General features: G+C 49.6%; 1 protein-coding gene across 1 annotated transcript; it reads left to right on the top strand.

Annotated features, from left to right (window-relative positions):
• Positions 1 to 9699: 9699 nt before the first annotated feature.
• LOC103116033 (isopentenyl-diphosphate Delta-isomerase 1) lies at positions 9700 to 19366 on the top strand. Its single transcript, XM_060192384.1, has 5 exons — positions 9700 to 10091; positions 11482 to 11654; positions 13580 to 13672; positions 15330 to 15460; positions 18804 to 19366. The coding sequence occupies exons 1-5, from the start codon at positions 9946 to 9948 to the stop codon at positions 19119 to 19121; spliced, it is 861 nt and encodes a 286-aa protein (XP_060048367.1). The 5' UTR covers positions 9700 to 9945; the 3' UTR covers positions 19122 to 19366.
• The last annotated feature ends 3534 nt before the right edge of the window (positions 19367 to 22900 follow it).

The raw sequence follows: 22900 nt of genomic DNA, 5'->3' as shown, positions 1-22900 counted from the left end.
GGCTCAAACCCAGGTCCCTGTGTGTGGCGACTTGTGGGATTTACTAACTAGCACCGCTGCTCAGCCCCAAGACAGTTATGGGTTTTGTTTGTTTGTTAACATATTTGATTCATTTCATTTTAATGAAAGGTAGGTAGGTAAACAGACCAGACAGACTGACCAAGACCGCTGCTCAGCTCTGGCTCGTGGTGGTGCAGAGGACTGAACCTCCGTCATCAAAGTCTTTTTGCAAAACCACTATGCTGTCTCCCCGGTCCAACTTGCAAATCTAGAGAACAGGAATGCCTACTGAATTTACCAGTCATTTTGCCCTATTGTTGGTGTTTCCTTCCTGGTGAATCCAATTTCCTTTTGTCATTTCCTTTCTGTTTAAAGAACTTCCTCAATTTCAGGGCACATCCACTGGAGACAGATCACATGATTTATCACTTGATAAGAAATCTGAGCTGATAGTTCTTTTTCCTTTAGCATCTGAAAAATGTTGCCCACATCCTGGTGGCTCTACAGTTTCTGATGAGAAATTACTGTCACCCAAATAATTTGCTTTTCACCCAAGTGGTTTTTCCACCAGAGGAAAAAGAGGCATTTGTCTCTCAGCTTTTTGTCATTTCAGAAATTGGACCGTTTGTCTTAACACAGATTTCTTTGTGTTTATCCTGTCTGGGTTTATTCTTGCCAAAATTAGGACATAAGTCAACCAATGCTACTCAAATATATTTGCAGTACTGGCTTCCTCCTTTTCTGGGACTCTGATTTCCTGTTAAAGTCCCACAGTTACTAAGGTTCTGTTTATTTCTACTCCGTTTTTCTCTGTTGTTGAGACTGAGTAGCTTCTATTTCTTTACCTTTAAATTTTCAAAACCTCCTTCTGTCTTCCCTCATCCCTACAAACTGCAGTGTTGTTTGCACTTTGCTTTTGCTGCTGTCAATCTCCCTTTTGGTCCATTTCCAACCAGGCATATGCATTTCAAACCATTATAATTCTAACAGAATTCTTTTTGTTTTCCAAAGATTTTATTTATTTATTAATGAGAAACATAAGAGGAGAGAGAAAGAATCAGACATCACTCTGGTACATGTGCTGCCGAGGATTGAACTCAGGACCTCATGCTTGAGAGTCTGATGATTTATCCACTGTGCCACCTCCTGGACCACAATTCTAACACAATTCTAAGAAGTCACTCTCAAAGATGGGCACAGTAGTCTTTGTCATAAGCACTGCTATTAACAACAAAAAGATCACCGAGGTCTGCTGCTTCCAGTATCTCCTTCAGTGATTCATCACTAGAGATCAATAAACCCCTCTAATTCTTCCAACTGCTTTCTGAGAGAGAGAGAGAGAGAGATATGGATGGAAAGAGAGAAACTCAGAGCATCACTGGCACATGTGAAGCCAGGGATCAAACTTTGGACCACATGCCTGAGAGTCAAACACTGTATCTGCTGTGCTACCTCCCAGAGAACATCCAGTCATTAACCATTCTGTCAGAATTTCTTCTGAAATTTTACACTTTACTCTTGTCTCTTTGGTCACACCCTCCACCTTTCCCTACCATCTTTCTCCCACCAGACTCTCTGTGGGAAGGCAAACTGAGTGCAGGAGCTAAATCCCTAGTGTTTTTGCCTTGGGTCATGAGCTATGTTATCTAAATGTCTGATAAACCTGGGACAGCACAGACGTTACCACGTGCAAAGACCCAGGTTCAAGCCTCTGTCCCACACGCAGGGGGAAGCTTCACAAGCAGTGGAACAGTGCGTCTCCTGTCTCCCATCCTCCCTCTCTATCTCTCTCCATCAAAGAAAAAAAAGGGGAGAGAGGGGAGGAAAGGTGTTGATGGGAAGCGGCTCACACATGAAAGCACACGTTAGGAGGTGCAGAGACCCAGGTTCAAGTCCCCGGTCATCCCACGGGAACACCTGCAGGGGGAAGCTCACCAGCAGTAGAGCTGTGCTGGTGTCTCCCTCCTTTGTCTACAAAGGAAACAAGCAAGCAGAAGAGTCCCCGGGGTGAGGAGGGGGGAGTCATGCTGACGCTAGGCCCCAACAACAGCGGCCAAAGGAACAGAGACTGAAAGGCGCCTGCAGAGAACCAGGCAGCGGGATGGAGCGCGGGATGGAGTGCGGGATGGAGTGCCGCTCTCCTGAGACTCACAGACCAGCCCCCAGCGAGCACCAGAGCAGCCCTGTGGATGCAGGGCCCCAATTCCCAGCAGATGAAATCCTACGGGCAGTGGGCCACGGAAGGGTGCAAAAAGGGCTTCTTCGCTCCAAAATGAGCTCGTCTGGGAAGGATGGGCGGGCAGGGCCGCGGGCGTGGAAAAGAGAGACAAAAAAAAAACACATGGTGTGTGTGTGTGTGTGTGTATGTCTATGTGTGTCTCTCTGTGTGTGTGGCTATGTGTGTCTGTATGTGTTTGTGTGTGTGTGAGTCTGTATGTGTCTGTGTCTATGTTGTCTGTATATTTGTGTGTCTGTGACTATGTGTCTGTATGTGTTTGTGTGTCTGTATGGGTTTGTGTGTCTGTCTATGTGTCTGCATGGGTTTGTGTGTCTGTGTGTCTATGTGTCTTTATGTATTTGTGTGTCTGTGTGTGTGTCTGTATGGGTTTGTGTCTGTGTTTGTGTGTCTGTCTATGTGTCTGTATGTGTTTGTGTGTCTGTGTGGGTTTGTGTGTCTGTATGTGTTTGTGTGTCTGTGTCTATGTGTCTGTATGTGTTTGTGTGTCTGTGTGTGTGTCTGTATGGGTTTGTGTGTCTGTGTTTGTCTATGTGTCTGTATGTGTTTGTGTGTCTGTGTGTGTTTGTGTGTGTTTGTGTGTCTGTGTGTGTCTGTATGGGTTTGTGTGTCTGTCTGTCTATGTGTCTGTGTTTGTGAGTCTGTGTTTGTGTGTCTGTGTGTGTCTATGGGTTTGTGTGTCTGTGTCTGTCTATGTGTCTGTATGTGTTTGTGTGTCTGTGTGTGTGTGTCTGCATGGGTTTGTGTGTGTGTTAGAACCTATGCAAATACGCCACCTCAGCACCCTCTCTCCAGCGGAAGGTCCTGAAACCCCGGGGTCACCAGGGCCAGAGCGACGCTCCGCTTTTGCTTCCCTCCCGTGTCTCCTTCCTCCTCCTCCTGCTGCTGCTGCTGCTGTCCTCTGTCGTTCACGAATAAACCATAACGGGGAAGTAAGATGACAGCCACCTCGGCCGGCACCCAGGCACAGGTCCGCGCTGAGCACCGCCCGCGGCCCGCCACTTCTCTCCTCCATCGGCGCGGCCGGCAGCCTCCGCCAAACCCACTTCCCCATCGCGACGGGCAAAGAGCCGCGCCCACCACCCTCGGCCCCGGCTGCTGTCACCAGCGGGGCCCCCGGGCTGGGGGTGCGCAGGCCGGGCAGGAGGCGGGGCGCGAGCCCGCGGCGCTCAGGGGGCTCGTCGGCGCAGACCGGCCGAGGCCGCCGGACCCTCCCCTCGGCGCAGGTCCCCCGAGTCGGCTCTCGGGCGTGGGGTCAGAGGTCAGGCGCGGGGCCCGGCGCGGGTACTCGGCCCCGGCCCCGACTCACCTGGGACGCCGCCCCGTGCGCGCCGGCCGTGGCAGCCCGTCGGCTACTGCGCTCGGGCCTGGACGTTCGGCGGAGCCGCAGGAACCGTCCCTCCGCCCGACGCCGCCCGCCACAGGCAGCCGGACGCCCCACACTTCCGGCACCGCCGGAAGTCCCTGCCGCGCCACAGGCCGAGCGACCGGAAGGCTCGTCCCCAGCCGCCTCTTCACTGCCCGCACTACCGGAAGCCCCGCCCTGCACGCCGAGAGCCGGAAGTCGCCGTCAGCCCGAGTCGGAAGTGCCCTTGCTGGACAGTGACGGTGACTCTCTAGGCACTGCTGCTTCTTCTCTGAGGTGCCTGGGTCCCCCGGGCGGGCCCTCGAGTGTGGGCGCCAGCACCTGCCAGGCGGTCTGGCCCACCGGCACCGCAAGCCACTTGCCTCCACTCCTGAGCGCGCACCTAGCTGCACCCCGTCGTTCCGCCCGCCCTGCACTGCGCGCTCACCTGCACCCCGTCTTCAGCCCCCTAGCACTGAGCGCTCACCTGCACCCCGTCTTTCTGCACCCCCAGCACTGCGCGCTCACCTGCACCCCGTCGTTCCGCCCGCCCTGCAGTGCGCGCTCACCTGCACCCCGTCTTCAGCCCCCTAGCACTGAGCGCTCACCTGCACCCCGTCTTTCTGCACCCCCAGCACTGCGCGCTCACCTGCACCCCGTCTTTCTGCACCCCCAGCACTGAGCGCTCACCTGCACCCCGTCTTTCTGCACCCCCAGCACTGCGCGCTCACCTGCACCCCGTCGTTCCGCCCGCCCTGCACTGCGCGCTCACCTGCACCCCGTCTTTCTGCACCCCCAGCACTGCGCGCTCACCTGCACCCCGTCGTTCCGCCCGCCCTGCACTGCGCGCTCACCTGCACCCCGTCTTTCTGCACCCCCAGCACTGAGCGCTCACCTGCACCCCGTCTTTCTGCACCCCCAGCACTGCGCGCTCACCTGCACCCCGTCTTTCTGCACCCCCAGCACTGAGCGCTCACCTGCACCCCGTCTTTCTGCACCCCCAGCACTGCGCGCTCACCTGCACCCCGTCGTTCCGCCCGCCCTGCACTGCGCGCTCACCTGCACCCCGTCTTTCTGCACCCCCAGCACTGCGCGCTCACCTGCACCCCGTCTTTCTGCACCCCCAGCACTGCGCGCTCACCTGCACCCCGTCTTTCTGCACCCCCAGCACTGCGCGCTCACCTGCACCCCGTCTTTCTGCACCCCCAGCACTGCGCGCTCACCTGCACCCCGTCTTTCTGCACCCCCAGCACTGAGCGCTCACCTGCACCCCGTCTTTCTGCACCCCCAGCACTGCGCGCTCACCTGCACCCCGTCTTTCTGCACCCCCAGCACTGCGCGCTCACCTGCACCCCGTCTTTCTGCACCCCCAGCACTGCGCGCTCACCTGCACCCCGTCTTTCTGCACCCCCAGCACTGCGCGCTCACCTGCACCCCGTCTTTCTGCACCCCCAGCACTGCGCGCTCACCTGCACCCCGTCTTTCTGCACCCCCAGCACTGCGCGCTCACCTGCACCCCGTCTTTCTGCACCCCCAGCACTGCGCGCTCACCTGCACCCCGTCTTTCTGCACCCCCAGCACTGCGCGCTCACCTGCACCCCGTCGTTCCGCCCGCCCTGCACTGCGCGCTCACCTGCACCCCGTCTTTCTGCACCCCCAGCACTGCGCGCTCACCTGCACCCCGTCTTTCTGCACCCCCAGCACTGCGCGCTCACCTGCACCCCGTCTTTCTGCACCCCCAGCACTGCGCGCTCACCTGCACCCCGTCGTTCCGCCCGCCCTGCACTGCGCGCTCACCTGCACCCCGTCTTTCTGCACCCCCAGCACTGCGCGCTCACCTGCACCCCGTCTTTCTGCACCCCCAGCACTGCGCGCTCACCTGCACCCCGTCTTTCTGCACCCCCAGCACTGCGCGCTCACCTGCACCCCGTCTTTCTGCACCCCCAGCACTGCGCGCTCACCTGCACCCCGTCTTTCTGCACCCCCAGCACTGCGCGCTCACCTGCACCCCGTCTTTCTGCACCCCCAGCACTGAGCGCTCACCTGCACCCCGTCTTTCTGCACCCCCAGCACTGCGCGCTCACCTGCACCCCGTCGTTCCGCCCGCCCTGCACTGCGCGCTCACCTGCACCCCGTCTTTCTGCACCCCCAGCACTGCGCGCTCACCTGCACCCCGTCTTTCTGCACCCCCAGCACTGCGCGCTCACCTGCACCCCGTCTTTCTGCACCCCCAGCACTGCGCGCTCACCTGCAGTCCATGACGCGGAGCCTGGAGCCTGAGTTTGTAGGCTCTCGGGCTCGGCCAGCGCCGCCTCAGGAGCACCGCGCACTCCACACCCCGGCCGGGCCCCAACTGCGTCCCTGCAGCTGAGCTGAGCGAGTCACGAGTGTGCAGTGTGGGTGGACACAGGAGGACGGCTGGGGGCGCTTTGGTTGTCACACTGTGGAGACTGTTTAGTTCCATGATTTTGAATAACGAAGCGAGAGAGTCGTATGATCACAAGCTCTGGAGTCTCACCAAGAGGGTGACTATTCAAGAAAAATGTTTAGGGATCTGGTGGCTCTCACCCAGCAGAGTGCATGTGACTGTGTGCTGGGACCTGGCTTCAAGCCCCTGGTCCCCACCTGCAGGGGAGCTTCACAGCTTCCCGGGCACTGCTCTGCGGGTGTCCTCACAGGCTCGGTGGGAGCCGGCCCCCACTCTTCGCTAATACAAGTCATATATACAGACTAAACACAGAACACTGTTGGATAAGCTTTGCATTCGTGTTTTTTTTTTTAATGACTCCCTGTTGTGAATACTGAGTCCTGTCTCTGCTTCTTTTATAATATTTTTTATTTATTATTGCATAGAGACAGAGAGACTGAAAGGGGAGGGGGGAGATAGGCACCTGAAGCCCCTGCAGGTGGGGGCCAGGGACTTGAACCTGGGACCTTGCACACTGTAATGTGTGCACTCAGCCAGGTGTGCCACCGCCTGGCCCCTCCTTTCTCTGCTTCTAACAGGATCACATGCAGAGTTTCTGACACGACATCGTGTCTCCAATCTGAAAGTAGTGTTGGGGTGCAAATACTGTAGTATGTTAGCGACTCAGAATGTTTAAGCATATAAATTAATGAGTCTAATTAATGTTATAAAAGGGAACATCTAGGGGGTGGTACACCTGCTTTTTTCTTTAAAAGAAAAAAATAGGAGAAACTGCTTCCCACTTCCTACTGTCATCTGTCATGGTGCTGCCTACAGTGCTCCCATATGGTGCTGAGGGCTTGAACTCAGATCTTTGGTTGTGGGAAAGCGTGTGCACACTGGGCGAGCTATTGCAGAAATGCGTCATGACTTTTCCAACAGCCCAACCCCGAATTTTCTCAAACACTTCAACCAATCTAACATGTTTATCTCGGGCTGGGGAAAACGGCACAAAGACTTTGCAAAAAGACTTTGATGCCTAAGGCTGCGAGATCCCAGGTTCAATCCCCAGTGCCATCATAAGACTGTGCCAAGAAATGCGCTGGTAAAAAATATAAGTAAATCAGGGGCAGATAGCGTGGTGATTATGCAAGACTTTCTTGGGGTGTGGTGGTGGAACAGTCAGAGGTGGCTGCGTTGAGTGACGGGCTCTGAGGGCTCAGATTAAACCCCCCAGTACCACTACGACCCAGAGTTGAGCAGTGCTTTGGGGATGTGGGGGGAAGCAAATAACCGGTCTTGTATGCTCAGACATTAGAGTTCCCCAAAACTGGAAACAAGGAAAAAAAAAAAAAACACCCAGGAGCAGGAGTCAGGCGGTAGCACAGCGGGTCAAGCAAATGTGGGACGAAGAGCAGGGACCAGCGTTAAGGATCCCGGTTCGAGCTCCCAGCTCCCCACCTGCAGGGGAGTCGCTTCACAGGCGGTGAAGCAGGTCTGCAGGTGTCTGTCTTTCTCTCCCCCTGTCTTCCCCTCTTGTCTCCATTTCTCTGTCCTATCTAACAATGACGACATCGATAACAGCAATTAACTACAACAACAATAGAAAACAACAAGGGCAACAAGTGGGAAAATAAATATAAATTTTTAAAAGCTTTTTTATATATTATATTAGTATTAAGACACTGCTTTAATATTAAAAACAAAGAAAAAAAACCCGGAATGATTTTTTTCATGTTCTGTCAATATGATGAATAATTATCTTCCTTGAATTTTAATTTTGTCTTGATTTCGCTTTTACCCAGAGCCCTGCTCAGCAGTGGCGTATGTGGGGGTTGAACCTGGCACCCGGGAGCCTCAGAAATGCGTTTTGGCAGTTACTGCTGTTGAGGTCAGGGAGTGTGCAGGGAGAGCCTGGCGAGCACACGTTGTCGCGGGCCACGGGAATTTGGGGGCCTGAGCGCAGGAGAGGCACAGGGTGAAGTCTGGGCAAGGCAAGGGGGCGGTTCCGGTTGCGACGGGAAACCGGGAACGCGGGCCCAGGTTGCGCGTGCGCGGGGCCGCAGAGGCGAGGCTTCATGGGGAGAGGCTTTCTGGAATCCTTCCAAAGGCCCCTGGGGCCAGCCAGTCTTCTCCTCAATGTCAACTTCACTTCTCTACTTTTTGTTTTGAATTATCTTGATTTATTTAGTGGATAGAGGCAGTCAGAAATCTGGAGGGAGGGAGTCGGGCGGTGGCGCAGCGGGTTAAGCGCAGGTGGCGCAAAGCACAAGGACTGGCCTAAGGATCCGGGTTAGAGCCCCGGCTCCCCACCTGCAGGGGAGTCGCTTCACAGGCGGTGAAGCAGGTCTGCAGGTGTCTGTCTTTCTCTCCTCCTCTCTGTCTTCCCCTCCTCTCTCCATTTCTCTCTGTCCTATCCAACAACGACAACAACAATAATAACTACAACAATAAAACAACAAGGGCAACAAAAGGGAATACATAAATAAAATAAAATAAAATAAAATAAAAAAAGACCGAGTCAGGCGGTAGCACAGCGGGTTAAGTGTACGCGGCATGAAGCACAAGGACTGGCATAAGGATCCCGGTTCAAGCCCCCAGCTCCCCATCTACAGGGGAGTCGCTTCACAGGCGGTGTCTTTCTCTCCCCCTCTCTGTCTTCCCCTCCTCTCTCCATTTCTCTCTGTCCTGTCCAACAACGACGACATCAATAATAACTACAGCAATAAAACAACAAGGGCAACAAAAGGGAATAAATAAAATATTTTTTAAAAAATTAAAAAAAAAAAAAAAGATTGGAAACCGCATACCGATCGCGGCCTTACAGGGGCCGGTGCTGTGCGCTGCCCACTGGGCCTCCCGGCCGCCCTGGAGTCAGGCAACAACGGGCGCCCCTCCCCCCCCACACACACACAGCCCCCCTGGGCGCCCCGCGGCCGCTGCACCCGGGTTCGGGTTCGAGGCCCAGGCAGAGGGGAGCCTCGCAGCAGCCTCTCCTGCCCGAGGCGCTGAGGTGCCAGGTTCAATCCCCAGCACTCCCATCGCCAGATACTCCCCGCGTCCTCTTTCTCCTTCACTAAATAAACAATGGAGTGTTCCGGGAGGTGGCGCAGTGGGTAAAGCATTGGCCTCTCAAGCAGGCGGTCCCAGGTTCAATCAATCCCTGACAGCACATGTACCAGAGTGATATCTGCTTCTTTCTCTCTCTCCTCCTATCTTTCTCATTCATAAATAAAATATTTTTAATTAAAAAATTAAAAATTAAAAATAATATATATATACATATATATATATATATATATATATATGTATATATATATGTATGAAGAGGAGCAGCAGGGTCGGGGCCCGGCGCGCCCTGGAGAGGTCGCATGTTGGCGCAGACACCAAGCCCCGAGGAAGGCTTGTGGCAAAAATAAAACATAAAAAAAAAATACTTCTCGAAAGCGACCGGAAGGGGGCGCCGCAGTAGAACGCTGGACAGCCGAGCTTGGGGCCCCGAGTTCGGTCCCCGGCAACAGAGTGAAGTGGTAACTAGAAATCAAGAGGAGACCAGGCGACCCGAGGCGAGAAACAGCCCCTCCGCAAGCCCCGCCCCCGAGGGCCCCCCAGGCCCCCGCCGCCGCGCCACCTGAGGGAAGACGCCCCCCGCCGGGCTCCAGCGCCACGCCCCCTTGCTCTCGCTTCCGGAAGTACCGCCCCTGGGCGGCGCCCCGCTTCCGGCGTCCCCCGCGCGCTCTGGCCGCGCTCCTTCTGCCTCGGGGCACGGCCCGGGCTCCTCGCGGCTCCCGCCTCCGCAGCGCACCTATTGCGGCTCAGTCAACACGCAGGCCCGGCGAGAACGCCCGGAGGCCCTGAGGAGGCCGGCGCGGGAGCGCAGACGCCCTCGCGCACAGCGTGGTGCCACCACGCGACCGTGTCGCCGGGCGCGGCCTAGCGCGCGATTGGCCGGCGGGCATGTGGCGCGCCCTGACGCAGGCGCGCACGATTGGACGCGCGATCTCGGGGGGCGGGGCCTGGTCCGCGCGGGGCCTCCAAGAGAGGCGGACCGAGCAGCATCCTCAGCAGCGTCCAGCCGAGGACCGTCTCGCCGGGGAGTTCAGGTACCTCGGGCTCGGGACCAGGACGCGCGCAGATCGGTCTTGGGAAGCTCCTCTGAGATTCACGTCGGGTCCGAAAGTCAGACTTTGCTCCCGGCCCGCATCGTCCGTGTCTGTCGGAGGCGGGACGGGCTCCCCGGGTGACGGGCGCTGGAGCGGGCTGAGCTGGGGCGCTGCCTGGGCGGCGGCGGGGACCTGACAAGAACCGGCTGGGTCACCTGGAGGGAGAGACTGGGACACCCCGGGAGGCGCACGCGAGGGGAGAGACTAGGTCGCCACGGACCGCGTCGGGAGGGGAGACACGGATAAACTAAGAGCCGAGAGAGAGAGAGAGAGAGAGAGAGAGATCTGGGGGGCCGGGCGGTGGCGCATAGTGCGAAGCGCAAGGACCCAGGTTTGAGCCCCCGGCTCCCCAGCTGCGGGAAGAAGGGTTACAGAAATGATCCCCAAAACACAAGACCTGAGCCGGCTCTCGGTGAAAGAGGAGTTTTAGCACACCAGTGTGTAGGAGACTCCACATCACTCCGGGAAGTTCTCCCCCAGGGAACCTCGGGGTGGGGGGGGGGAAACACATTTTCACTGCCGTCCCCCTCCCCAAAGGGGCGGAGGGAGCGGGCTTATTTAACTGTGACAAAGTCTCGGCAGAAACGGCAGAAACGGACACCGGCAGTCTCTCACGGAGCATCTGTGGCCCTGGTGGGAACCGAGAAAGGGAGGCCTAGTGCCTGGATTCCCCCCCAGTCACCTTTACCTTCCAGCACCGTTGCCTCCCGACTGTTAGCTTAGGAAGGTGAAGGGGAGAAGAGGCAGCACCTACAGCCGCCGGAGTAATTGCCAGAAGAGCCAGAACACACAGGAAATGGCAGTCTTAGGCTGCGTCTGCATGTCAGAGAGGAAAGGCACTTCTCCACTAGGCACATGGATGAAAAATAGCCACATCGGGTGGATCAGAGTAGGCACTCTCTGTGCCATCTGTTTTCTGTGAAAGAAGCTTCACAAGCGGTGAAGCAGGTGTCTCTTTCTCTCTCCCTCTCTAGCTTCCCCATGTCTCTCAATTTCTCTCTGTCCTGTCCAAAAAAAGGGAAAAGGGGGCCTCCAGGAGCAGTGGATTCCGAGCCCCAGCTGTAACCCTGGAGGCAAGAAAAAAAAGAGAGAGACCTACAGGTCTCTCAGCACTCCTGAAGCTTCCCTCCTGCCGGAGGGGACCAGGGTTTTGAACTTGGGTCTTTGCACACCGTGATCTGGGTGCTTTACCAGGTGCGTCCCAGCCTGGGCAGCAGCATCTCCGAGGTCTTGCAGCGTCTTGGCCTGGGCAACTGCTGGGCTGCTCACCACACTCATTGTGTCCACGAGGCATCCTAACGTTCAGCCCTTTCTTTCTCTTTGATGTTAGCTATCAAGGGCAGACCAGACATAAGGGGACAATGCCTGAAATAAATATGGAGAAGCTGGATAATCAGCAGGTGCAACTCCTGGCAGAGATGTGCATACTCATTGATGAAAATGACAATAACATTGGGGCTGACACCAAAAAGAACTGTCACCTGAATGAGAACATTGAGAAAGGTACTGTTTCAAAGGGTTGTGTTAAAAGGTGCTTTCCCGGCCTGGGGAGACAGCATAAAGGTTATGCAAAAGCCTTTCAAGCCTGAGGCTCTGATGTCTGAGGTTCAATCCCCAGCACCACCATAAGCCAGAACGGAGCAGTGTTCTGGTAAAAGGAGAAAAAAAAAAAAAAAGCTTTCCTGGGGGTCAGGCGTTAGCGAGGTGGGTTAAATGCACATGGCGTCAAGTGCAGGGACTGGCTTAAGGATCCCAGTTCAAGCCCCTGGCTCCCCACCTTCAGGGGGCGGGGGTCACTTCATAAGTGGTGAAGCAGGTCTGCAGGTGTCTGTCTTTCTCTGCCCCTCTCTGTCTTCCCGTCCTCTCTCAATTTCTCTCTGTCCTATCCAGCAGCAACAACAATAATAACCACAACGATAAAACAAGAGGGGTAACAAAAGGAGGAGAAATAGCCTCCAGGAGCAGTGGACGAGCCCCAGCAGTAAGATTACATATGTTACAAAGCACAAGGATCTGGGTTCAAGCCCCCGTCCCCACCTGCAGGGGGAAAGCTTTCCCTTGGAGACAAAAGGGGGGGGGGGGCTTTCCCAAGCACATCAAGCTGAGAAAGGTGCTTTGGTAAAGGAACTTTGGTTTCAGCCACTAAAAGGGCGTTACAGTAAAATCAGCCTTACTATTTTTTTTAATCTTTGTTTATTGGATAAAGGCAGCCAGAGATTGAAAGAGAAGTGGGTGAGAGAGAGAGAGAAAAAGACACTTGCAGCCCTGCTTCACCAGTCACAAAGCATTCCCCCTGCAGGTGGGGGCAGGGGCTTGAACCCAGATCTTTGTGCTTTGTAACGTGCGCTCAACCAACTACACCACCACCACCGGGCCCCAAAATCAGTTTCGCTGCCAAACTGCTGTTTCACATTTGTTTGTGTCTTTCCTTTATGCAGCCATCTCAGAGTTACTTTGATTTTGTAAAGGCTAACAGCCTGGGGTTGGGGGTGCTGGCCCCACCTGCAGGGGGAAAGCTTCACAAGCGGTAAAGCTTGAGCAAGTGTCTCAGTTGATATATATGTACCCCCTCCCCTCTCTGTCCTATCAAATAAAACAAAATCAATTTTTTTCTATTATTTTCCCCTTTGTTGCCCTTGTTTTATCGTTGTAGTTATTAATGTTGATGTCTTGTTGGATAGGACAGAGAGAAATGGAGAGAGATGGGGAAGACAGAGAGGGAGAAAGACAGACACCTGCAGACCTGCTTCACCGCCTGTAAAGCGACTCCCCTGCAGGTGGGGAGCCAGGGGCTCGAACCTGGATCCCTTACACTGGTCTTTGCGCTTTGCGCCACCTGCACTTAACCCACTGTGCTACCACCCGACTCCCAAAACAATTTTTAAAAAGTTAACAGCCTAATCCTACTAGTAGCACTCCTTGAACCTATAATCCTTTTTATTATTATTATTATTATTTATTTATTATTGGATAGAGATAGAGAATTTGAGAGGGGTGGGGGAGACAGGAAGAGAGAGACACCTGCAGCCCAGCTTCACCACTTGTGAAGCTTTCCCCCTGCAGGTGGGGACCAAGGGCTGGAACCTGGGTCCTTTTGCTCTGTGATGTGTGAGCTTAACCAGGTGCGCCACTGCCTGGCCCCAGTAATCCTTTCTACCAAATGTAGAAGTCTACAAACTTCTGGACGGAGACTGAACCTCTAGCGACCTATGGACCCGCAGCAGAACCATTTCTTTCACTTGGGGTCTGAGTTCCTAGGATATGTGGGGCTCTTCTCCATCTTAGTAATGCAGATATAGGATATAGTCTCCGAATAGGAGACTATGTACAGAAGCAAAAATGACAGCTAGTGATTAAAGTTCTAAAGCCCAAATAACTTGGCATTTTAAGCTAAATTAATGAAGTGTTTTGTTTGTTTTTGCTTTTAGGATTATTGCATCGAGCATTCAGTGTCTTCTTATTTAATACTGAAAATAAGCTCTTGTTACAACAGAGATCAGATGCTAAAATTACCTTTCCAGGTTAGTGTATTTGATTTGCAGTATTTTTCCGGGGGGGAGGGGAGACAATGTTTAATTTGCCTTTTGTCACTTGGAAGGAACTTCCTGGTAGTCAGAGTAATATATCTATATCTATGTATATGTATGTCTGTATGTATACTAATACTTAGTTTAACATTTACATAAGTGAAGCTTATACAATGAATATAAGCTAGTAAAACAGCAATATGAAATAGGAGACCCAGGAGTCGGCACAGTGGCTAGAACTTGAAAACATGAGGACCCAAGTTCAGTCCCCAGTGTCACATGTGTCTGAATGATGCTATGATCTCCTCTTTCTCTCTCTCTCATGCACACACACACACTATTTTAATAGATTAATGAATTAAAAAATAAACGTTTTCTTTACTAGAGAGGAGAAAGCCAAGTATGGCACTGCTCATGAAACTTCCTGCTTATGAATAAATCAATAAATCTTTAAAACAGTCCAGGAGGTAGTGCATCGAACTCCAAGCATGAGGCCCTGAGCGTGAGCCCTAGCATCAGCATGCTGGAGTGATACTGTGGCTCTCTCATTAATGGACCCACGTTTAAGCCCCCACTCTCTACCCTGCAGGGTAGGACACTTCACGGCCAGAGAAGTAGGTCTGCAGTTGTCTGCCTTTTTTCTTCTTGATTTCTGTCGCATTAACTAAATATCAGTAGAAAAAAGAAAGGAAAAAAATAGCCACTGGGAGCAGTGGATTCTTAGTGCCAGCACAGAGGCCCAGCTGCAATCCTGTTGGCAGTGAAAACAAGAAATAAAACAGCAGGGTCCAGCTGGTGGTCCACATTACAGTGGGTTCCCAAGAAGCTGAGTTCAAGCCCACAGTCCTCACCTGCAAGGGGAATGCTTCATGAGCAGTGAAGCAGTGCTGCAGATGCTTCCCTCCTTCAAGTTCTCTAATTCTACCCAAAATAAATACATAAAATATTTTTAAAAGAAGGAAAAATAAAATGGGAAGTTCCAAATGTATGTACTACATGTGTACATATGTATATTTTAAATGTTGTCTATAATTTTTGATGACATGTTTGTTTCACAAAACGATCACTGATAAAGTTCATAATTGGTTGTGAAATCCTAAAGAATCACTCTGTTCATTTTCCTTTTTTTTTTTTTTTTCTCAATTAGTGATTTAATAATGACAAGGTTGTGGTGTAAGAGGAGTCCAGTTCCATACAATTCCCACCACCCGAGTTCCATATCCCATCCCCCACATAGGAAACTTTCCTATTCTTTATCCTTCTGGGAGTATGGACCAAAGATCTTTATGGGGTGCAGAAGGTGGGAGGTCTGGCTTCTGTAATTGCTTCTCCACTAGACATGGGCATTGGCATATTGATCCAGACCCCCAGCACATTTCCGTGTTTTCCTGGTGGGGCAGGGCTCTGGGGAGGTGAGGTTCCAGGACACATTGGTGGAGTCGTCTGCCCAGAGAAGTCAGGTTGGCATCATGGTAACATCTGTGACTTGGTGACACAACTTTGTTCGCCTTTGTCCTTTTTAGCACCCTTTTGCAAATTTGTAGATGAGTTATAATGATAAGCCATGGTTCTTCTTTGTCCCTTCCTAAATTTCTTTGGTTTTTCAAACCTACTTTGGAAAGTTAATTTGCACCTGTATTAACATTTTCAGGTTGTTTTACCAATACTTGTTGTAGTCACCCACTAAACAATCCAGGAGAGCTTGAAGAAAATGATGCGATTGGAGTGAGAAGAGCAGCTCAGAGACGTTTGAAAGCTGAGTTAGGCATTCCCCTGGAAGAGGTAACTGCTTTTGGACTACCAACTGCAAATTTCAACACACCATAAAATTGTTCACTGCTGTGTTTAAAATCCCATTAGAATTTGTTGCTTTGTAAACTTTTTGATACGGATTCTACTTCTCTCTCATTTAATTTTTATGTACTGAATAGAGACAGAAACTGAGGTGATGGGGGAGATAGGGAGAGAAGAAAAACACCTGTCCTACTACTTCTCCAAGCAAGGCTTCCCCCTGCAGGTAGGGACCAGGACAGCTTGAGCCCAGGGCCTTGCACATGGTAACGTGTGTGCTCAGCTGACAGGAGCCACCACTTGGCCCCACGTAAACTCTTACTTACTTAGATTTTTTATATATTGATTTATTTTCCCTTTTGTTGCCCTTGTTTTTCATTGTTGTTATTATTGTTATTGATGTCATCATTGTTAGATAGGACAGAGAAATGGAGAGAGATGGGGAAGACAGAAGGGGAGAGAGAGAAAGACACACCTGCAAACCTGCTTCACCGCCTGTGAAGTGACTTCCCTGCAGGGGGGGAGCCGGCGGCTCGAAAGATTTTTATTTTTAATATAACTTGCCAGAATTTAACTAAAAATATAAATGAATTCATCCGTTACCCATGTGTATGTGGTGAAGAGTAAGTTTTTTTTTTTTTTTTTACCAGAGCACTGTTCAGCTCTGGCTTATGGTGGTGCGGGGGATTCAACCTGGGACTTTGGAGCCTCAAGCATGAGAGTCTGTTTGCATAACCATTAAGCTATCTACCCTCCACCCAGTATTTTCCTATAGAAATATTGAGGGTGAAAAACAAATCTGACTGAATGAATTTATATTGCCTTTTTTAGAGGCAGAGTAGAAGACAGCAGTACTGAAACTCCTTTGGTGGGGGCTGAGCTCGAACCTGGGTCATACACATCGCAAAGCATCACAGTAGCCAAGTGAACTATTTTTCCACCCCTCAATTTTTTTTTGGATTATATAATTTTTTATAATCTTTATTTACTTATTGGATAGAAACCGCCAGAAATAGAGAGGGAGAGAGACACTTGCAGCCCTCCTTCACTTGTGAAGTTTTCCCCCCGCAGGTGGGGACCAGGGGGTGGGACCCAGGCCCTTGCACGTGGTAACATGTGCTCAACCAGAGGTGGCACCACCTGGCCTCTTTTTTAATTTTTTTTTTTCCCTGTTGGGCTGCTTTGAGACAGGGGAAGAATCTTTTATCTGGCTGAAGTGGTTAAAAAGTGCCTGCCCTAAAATAACATTACGTGCGGAGCGCATAAAACATTGAGCCCTCAAGCATGAGGTCCCACGTTCAGTTCACTGGCCCAACGGTTTGTGTACCAGAGTCATGCTCTGCTTCTCTCTAGTTAATAAGTAAATAAGTCTTGTTTCACATACTTTTCTTACTTATTTACTTTGTTACTTTTTTGGAAAAAAAGTAATAAAGGAAAATAAAATAAATATAAAAAAATTGAAAAAAAAAAAAACTGGAAAACTACATACTGCATAAGGCCCGTATTTCACCAGGTGCAGCCCATATGCCCCAGCACCACATGGGAGTGCTGCCATGGTGTCTCCCTCTCTGAATGAATGAAAAGGCCGGCGAGAACAGTGAAGTCATGTGACCGCTAACTGTGTGGATTTGTTTTTTTGTTTTTTTTTTTAATTTTCCCTTTTTATTTATGTTTTATTTGATAGGACCTAGAGAAGTTGAGGGAGCAGGATAGAGAGGGAGGGAGACACCTAGAGTACTGATTCAGGCTTGTGCGGGTGAGGACTGGAGGCTTGAACCTGGGTCCTTGGCATATGGTTAACTTGTGTACTCAACCAGATGCCCCACCATCAGGTCCCATCTTTATTTTATTTATTTATTTGCCTCCAGGGTTATTGCTTGGGGCTCAGTGCCTGCACTGCAGATCCACTGCTCCTGGAGGCTATTTTTTCCCTTTGGTTGCCCTTGTTGTTAGATAGGACAGAGAGAAATCAAGGAGGGAAGGATAGAGAAAGAGAAAGAGAGGCAACTGCAGACCTGCTTCACTGGTGAAGCGACCCTCCTGCAGACAGGGAGCCGGAGACTCGAACTGGCATCCTTACGCTGGTCCTTGTGCTTGGTGCCATATGCAGTTAACCTGCTGTGAGATACTGACCAACCCCCCTGTTTTATTTATTTATTCATCTTTGTTCAAATTTTTAATTATCATTGGATATAGAGAGAGAGGTAGGGGAGGTGGAGATAGGGAGAGAGACACCTGTAGCCCTGCTTCACCACTTGTGAAGCTTTTCCCTTGTAGACAGGGACCAGGGCCTTGAACCTGGGTCCTTAAGCACCGTCCGTAATGTGTGTGCTTAACCGGGTGCGCCACTGCCTGTTTCCTCACATGGTAATAACATTTTTTAATTTTTTATTTTATTTATAAAAAGGAAACATTGACAAAACCATAGGATAAGAGGAGTACAGCTCTACACAGTTCCCATCACCAGAACTCCATATCCCATCCTCTCCCTTGATAGCTTTCCTGTTTTTTTTTTTTATTTATAAAAAGGAAATTGACTAAACCATAGGATAAAAGGGGTACAACTTCACACAATTCCCACCACCAGAACTCTGTATCCCATCCCCTCCCCTAATAGTTTTCCCATTCTTTAACCCACTAGGAGTATGGACCCAAGGTCATTGTGGGATGCAGAAGGTGGAAGGTCTGGCTTCTGTAATTGCTTCCCCGCTGAACATGGGCATTGGCAAGTCGATCCATACTCCCAGCCTGCCTCTCTTTTTCCCTAGTGGGGTGAGGTTAGGGTTAGTTTCGTTTTTTTGTTGTTGTTGTTGTTGTTGTTTTTTTAATCAGTGCCATTATTACTTTTCTAAATTATTGAAAGTCTTGAGAGGGGGACCTTTTATTCTTTTTGACTAGTGTAGAATGGTGTGAATGAAATAAAAATTTGAAGTAGGACAGTGTGCTTTGAAACTTAAATCGCTGCGCTACTGCCTGACTCCCTTTATTTTTTTATCAGAGCACTGCTCAGCTCTGGTTTATGATTATATGAGGGATTGAACCTGGGACTTTTGGAACCACAGGCATGCAAGTCCTAACCATTATGCTATCTCCTAGATAATTATCAGCCAGGCAGGTAACTTGGCAGTGGAGCACAGGACTTGCATAATGAGGATCCAGGTTAATCCCTGATAAAAGTTCTAAGATTGAAGGGCTAGCAAAATAGCTCACTTGGATCGTGTGCGGCTCTGCCATGTGTGTAACCCATTCAAAAACTATAGTTATGATATTCAAGATATTGAAATATGGCAAGTTAATTAAGATTGCTTTGTTGTTGTTGTTTTTTTAATCCCAGGTTCCTCCAGAAGAAATTCAGTACCTAACACGATTGTATTACAAGGCTCAATCTGATGACATTTGGGGAGAACATGAGATTGATTACATTTTGTTTATGAAGAAGAATGTAACTTTGAATCCAGACCCCAATGAGATTAAAAGCTATTGTTATGTGTCAAAGGAAGAAGTAAAGGAACTTTTGAGAAAGGCAGCCACTGGCAAAATTAAGTTAACTCCATGGTTCAAGATTATTACAGAGACTTTTCTCTTTAAATGGTGGGACAATTTACATAATTTGGATGTGTTTATTGACCATGAGAAAATACATAGAATGTGAACGTGGAGAGGATAATAACATTCCTCACCTTAAGAAACATGAAATCACTAGCTTACCATTTGATTCCCTATTAGGAAAATTCATCAGAGATATTAATACTAGAGACTCTGTGGAAAGACAGCTGACTTTATATATTACACACCCTGTATATGTACACTGCTATTTGTAAAAGACAGATACGAGAAAGCGTTATGAAAAAGAGAAAAGCAAATAAACTTAGTTTTAACCAGTCTAAACATGACATAGTGACTGAACCAGTGGGGGACGCTCTTCATTGCTTACGTTGAGAGAAACATTTTCAGCACTTGTAGCACACTTTGATTCACCAGCTATTTTAAATTAGTCCAAAACATGCAGTGTGAACAGTTTCCTTCAAAGCAGTTCGAAGTAATTTTCTGTATTAACAGACTGAACTAGTAGAACAGGCTCGAGGGAAATTAAATGGAACATAACGCTAACTACTTTTTCTAATCTGACCGTGTTGCTTAATCACTTGGGGAGTTTTTGGTCTTGAGTTTTGCTGCTTGCTTGGGACTTGGTACATGTAAAGCTGAGCCACATCCTTGGTCTTGAATTATACTGATCTCTGAAACCAAGTACTGCTTCAGGTGATGAAAATACTAAACTTGAATCTGAAGTCTTGGCATGTCAGCACAGGCTGTGTTTTCAGAATTGCCTCATAGTTGAATTTCTTAATCTGGACATAGTTCCCATTTCAGGGTTGCAAGGCCGGTAGTAACATCTCTGCATCTACTCACTGGCTACCAGTAATCTCACTTTCCCATGACAGCCATAATGCCTCCTGATGCAACATGTCTTTGCTGGCTAAAGCCACCTCCGGTTAGGGCCCTTCTGTAAAGTCATAAGGTATTTCGAAGGGAAAAAAATCTAGAGAAAGACCAGCATTTATTTATGTTACATGAGCTTTGGTTGCATGACTTGTGTTCATGTTTGTATCACCACTGGTGCACTTTTAAAAAGTCTTGCTGTAGACATCTCAGAATTGAAAATTTTTAAGATGGTTTTATTATCTTTGAATTCATTGCAATGATTAAGGTTTGTTTCTTACAAATTGAAGGATTTATAAGTTAAATAGAAAAATATTTCTTATTATTGAATTTTAATTTATAGTATTAAATTTACTTTATTGAAAAGTAAAAACAATAAAAAAATTACTACATGCTGCTATTGAGTTTGTTAAAACATAAGGGGCGGGGAGATAACATAATGGTTATCGAATAGGGGGAAATGGCCACTGGGAATGGTGAATTTATCATGCAGGCACTGAGCCCCAGCAATACACTGGTGGCAAATAAAATTCAGACTCCTAAACATACAACTGTTTGGTTCTGGGCAAACCATTGATAACTCCCTTTTTTTTTTTTTTTTTTTGTAGTTTTTTGTTTGTTTGTATGTTTTTAATTCTGATAGCTCCTTTAAAGAGTCAGGTGTAGAGGGTCCGACAGTAGTGAAGTGGGTTAAGCACAGTTGGTGCGAAGCGCAAGGACCAGCTAAGGATCCCGGTTCAAGCCCCAGGCTCCCCACCTGCAGGGCAGTCGCTTCATAGGTGGTGAAGCAGGTCTGCAGGTGTCTTTCTCTCCCCCTCTCTGTCTTCCCCTCCTCTCTCCAATTCTCTGTCCTATTAAACAATGACAACAATAAGGGCAACAAAAGGGGGGAAGCCAGGTCTAGAGTAGAAATGGCCCTTTATAAAACTCTGGGAGTCTGGGTGATAGCACAGTGGGTTAAGCATACATGACTTGAAGCTCAAGGGCCATCGTAAGGATTTGGGTTCGAGACCCGGGTTCCCCACCTGTAGCGAGTCTACAGATGTCTGCCTTTCTCTTCCCCTCAATTTATCTCCTATCCAACAACAGCAATAACAAGGGCAACAAAAGGGAGAAAATGGCCCACAGGAGCAATGGATTTGTAGCCCCAACAATAACCCTGGAGGCAAAAAAGTAAAAACCCTTCCAGGGCTTCAGAGATAGCATAATGGTTATGTAAAAAGGCTTTAATGCCTGAGGTCCCAAAGGTCTCCAGCGTTACTATAAACCAGGGCTGAGCAGTGTTTTTTTAAAAAGAGAATTTTGAGGGCCTGGGTGGTAGGACAGTGGGTTAAGTGCGCACGGTGCAAAGCGCAAGGACTGGCTTAAGGATCCCAGTTGGAGCCCCCAGCTCCCCACCTGCAGGGCGGTTGCTTCACAAGTAGGTTTGCATGTGTCTCTTCTCTCTGCCTTCCCCTCCCTCCTCTCTCGATTTCTCTCCTATCCAACAACAACAGCTATAAGGACAATAACAGTAACCACAAGGGTAACAAAAATGAGAAATATAGCCTCCTGGAGCAGTGGATTCGTAGTGCTGGCACCAAGCGCCAGCGATAACCCTGAAGGGAAAAATTAAAAAAGGCATTTTGGAAAAAGCTAGTAGGTCTGTTTTAGGTTTATTCCAGAGGGCCCATGACTTAATTAGTTTTGCCTTCTCCTGACATCTAAGATGCAGGTGGACCCAGGTTACTGTCTGGGGAGATGGCATGGGCAAAGGACCCCACCATGTGTCTTGGAGCCCCGCCTCCCCAGATCCCTGGCCCACTAGGGAAAGAGAAAGACAGACTGGAAGTAAGGATCGATCTGCCAACGCCTATGTTCAGCAGAAGCAGTTACAGAAGCCAGACCTTCCACCTTCTGTACCCCATAATGACCCTGGGTCTGTGCTCAGAGGGATAGAGAGTAAGGAAGCTACCCCGCCTCCCCACCTGCAGGGGGTCATTGCACAGCCAAGTGAAGCACGTCTATCTCTCCCTTTCTCTGTCTTCCACTCCTCTCTCCACTTATCTCTGTCCTATCCAACGACATCAATAACAACAACAATAACTACAACAATAAAACAAGGGCAAGAAAAGGGAGTGAATAAATATTTTAAAAAGAATTTTTATATGTATAAAATAGGTTGGCTTGCCACTAGTAGCGTCAACATAAGTGGCTTATAACTTCAAATAGCTCACTTGGATTGTGTGCTGCCTTGCCATGTGCATGACCCAGGTTCATGTCTGGCCCCCGTGGCAGTGATGTAAGTTTTGGGGCTATGGTCTCTGGCACTTTCTTTGCCTCTCTGCCCTTAGCTTTTAAAGGGCAGTTTGGTGGGTCCCAGGTTGGGCGGTCCATATTCTGGTGTCCTAGCTCTCATCTCGACGTATGAAGTGCTTCTTGGTATTTCAATACACCGCTTCCTCTCTCCTCTCCTGGGTGCTTTTTTCAGGCCGATGTCTCTGCTTCTCAGTCACCCATTTTACAGAATAGCACATTTAAGTAACTTTACAAATGGGCTGGGGAGAGAGCATAATGGTTATTGAAAGACCTTGTAAACCTAAGGCTCTGAGTTCCCAGGTTTAATCTTAACCCAGCACCACCATAAACCAGAATTGAACAGTGTTCTAGTCTTTTTCGGTATCTTTCCCGCTGTATCTACTCTGCCTCATTAAAATAAAATAGAGTATTTTTTAAAAGATTTTATTTATTTATTTATTCCCTTTAGTTACCCTTGTTGTTGTTTTTTATTGTTGTAATTATTGTTGTCATTGTTGTTGGATAGGAGAGAGAGAAATGGAGAGAGGTGGGGAAGACAGAGAGGGGAAGAGAAAGACCTGCTTCACCACTTGTAAATCAACTTCCCTACAGGTGGGGAGCAGGGGGCTCAAACCAGGATCCTTTTTTTTTTTTTTTTTTATTAACAAAACCATAGGGTAGGAGGGGTACAACTCCACACAATTCCCACCGCCC

This window comes from Erinaceus europaeus, chromosome 6 (genome assembly GCF_950295315.1).
Source record: "Erinaceus europaeus chromosome 6, mEriEur2.1, whole genome shotgun sequence".
Classification (NCBI taxonomy): Eukaryota; Metazoa; Chordata; class Mammalia; order Eulipotyphla; family Erinaceidae; genus Erinaceus; species Erinaceus europaeus.
The sequence above is the reverse complement of the archived record's forward strand: the minus strand, read 5'-3'. Positions and strand labels throughout refer to the sequence as shown.

Bases quoted from the DNA above. Each gene is read 5' to 3' on its own strand.
- LOC103116033 (XM_060192384.1), top strand. From the start codon at position 9,946: ATGTGGCGCGCCCTGACGCAGGCGCGCACGATTGGACGCGCGATCTCG. The intron at 13,673-15,329 runs GTTAGTGTATTT...TAACATTTTCAG, and splicing joins TGCTAAAATTACCTTTCCAG to GTTGTTTTACCAATACTTGT. The intron at 15,461-18,803 runs GTAACTGCTTTT...TTTTAATCCCAG, and splicing joins TAGGCATTCCCCTGGAAGAG to GTTCCTCCAGAAGAAATTCA.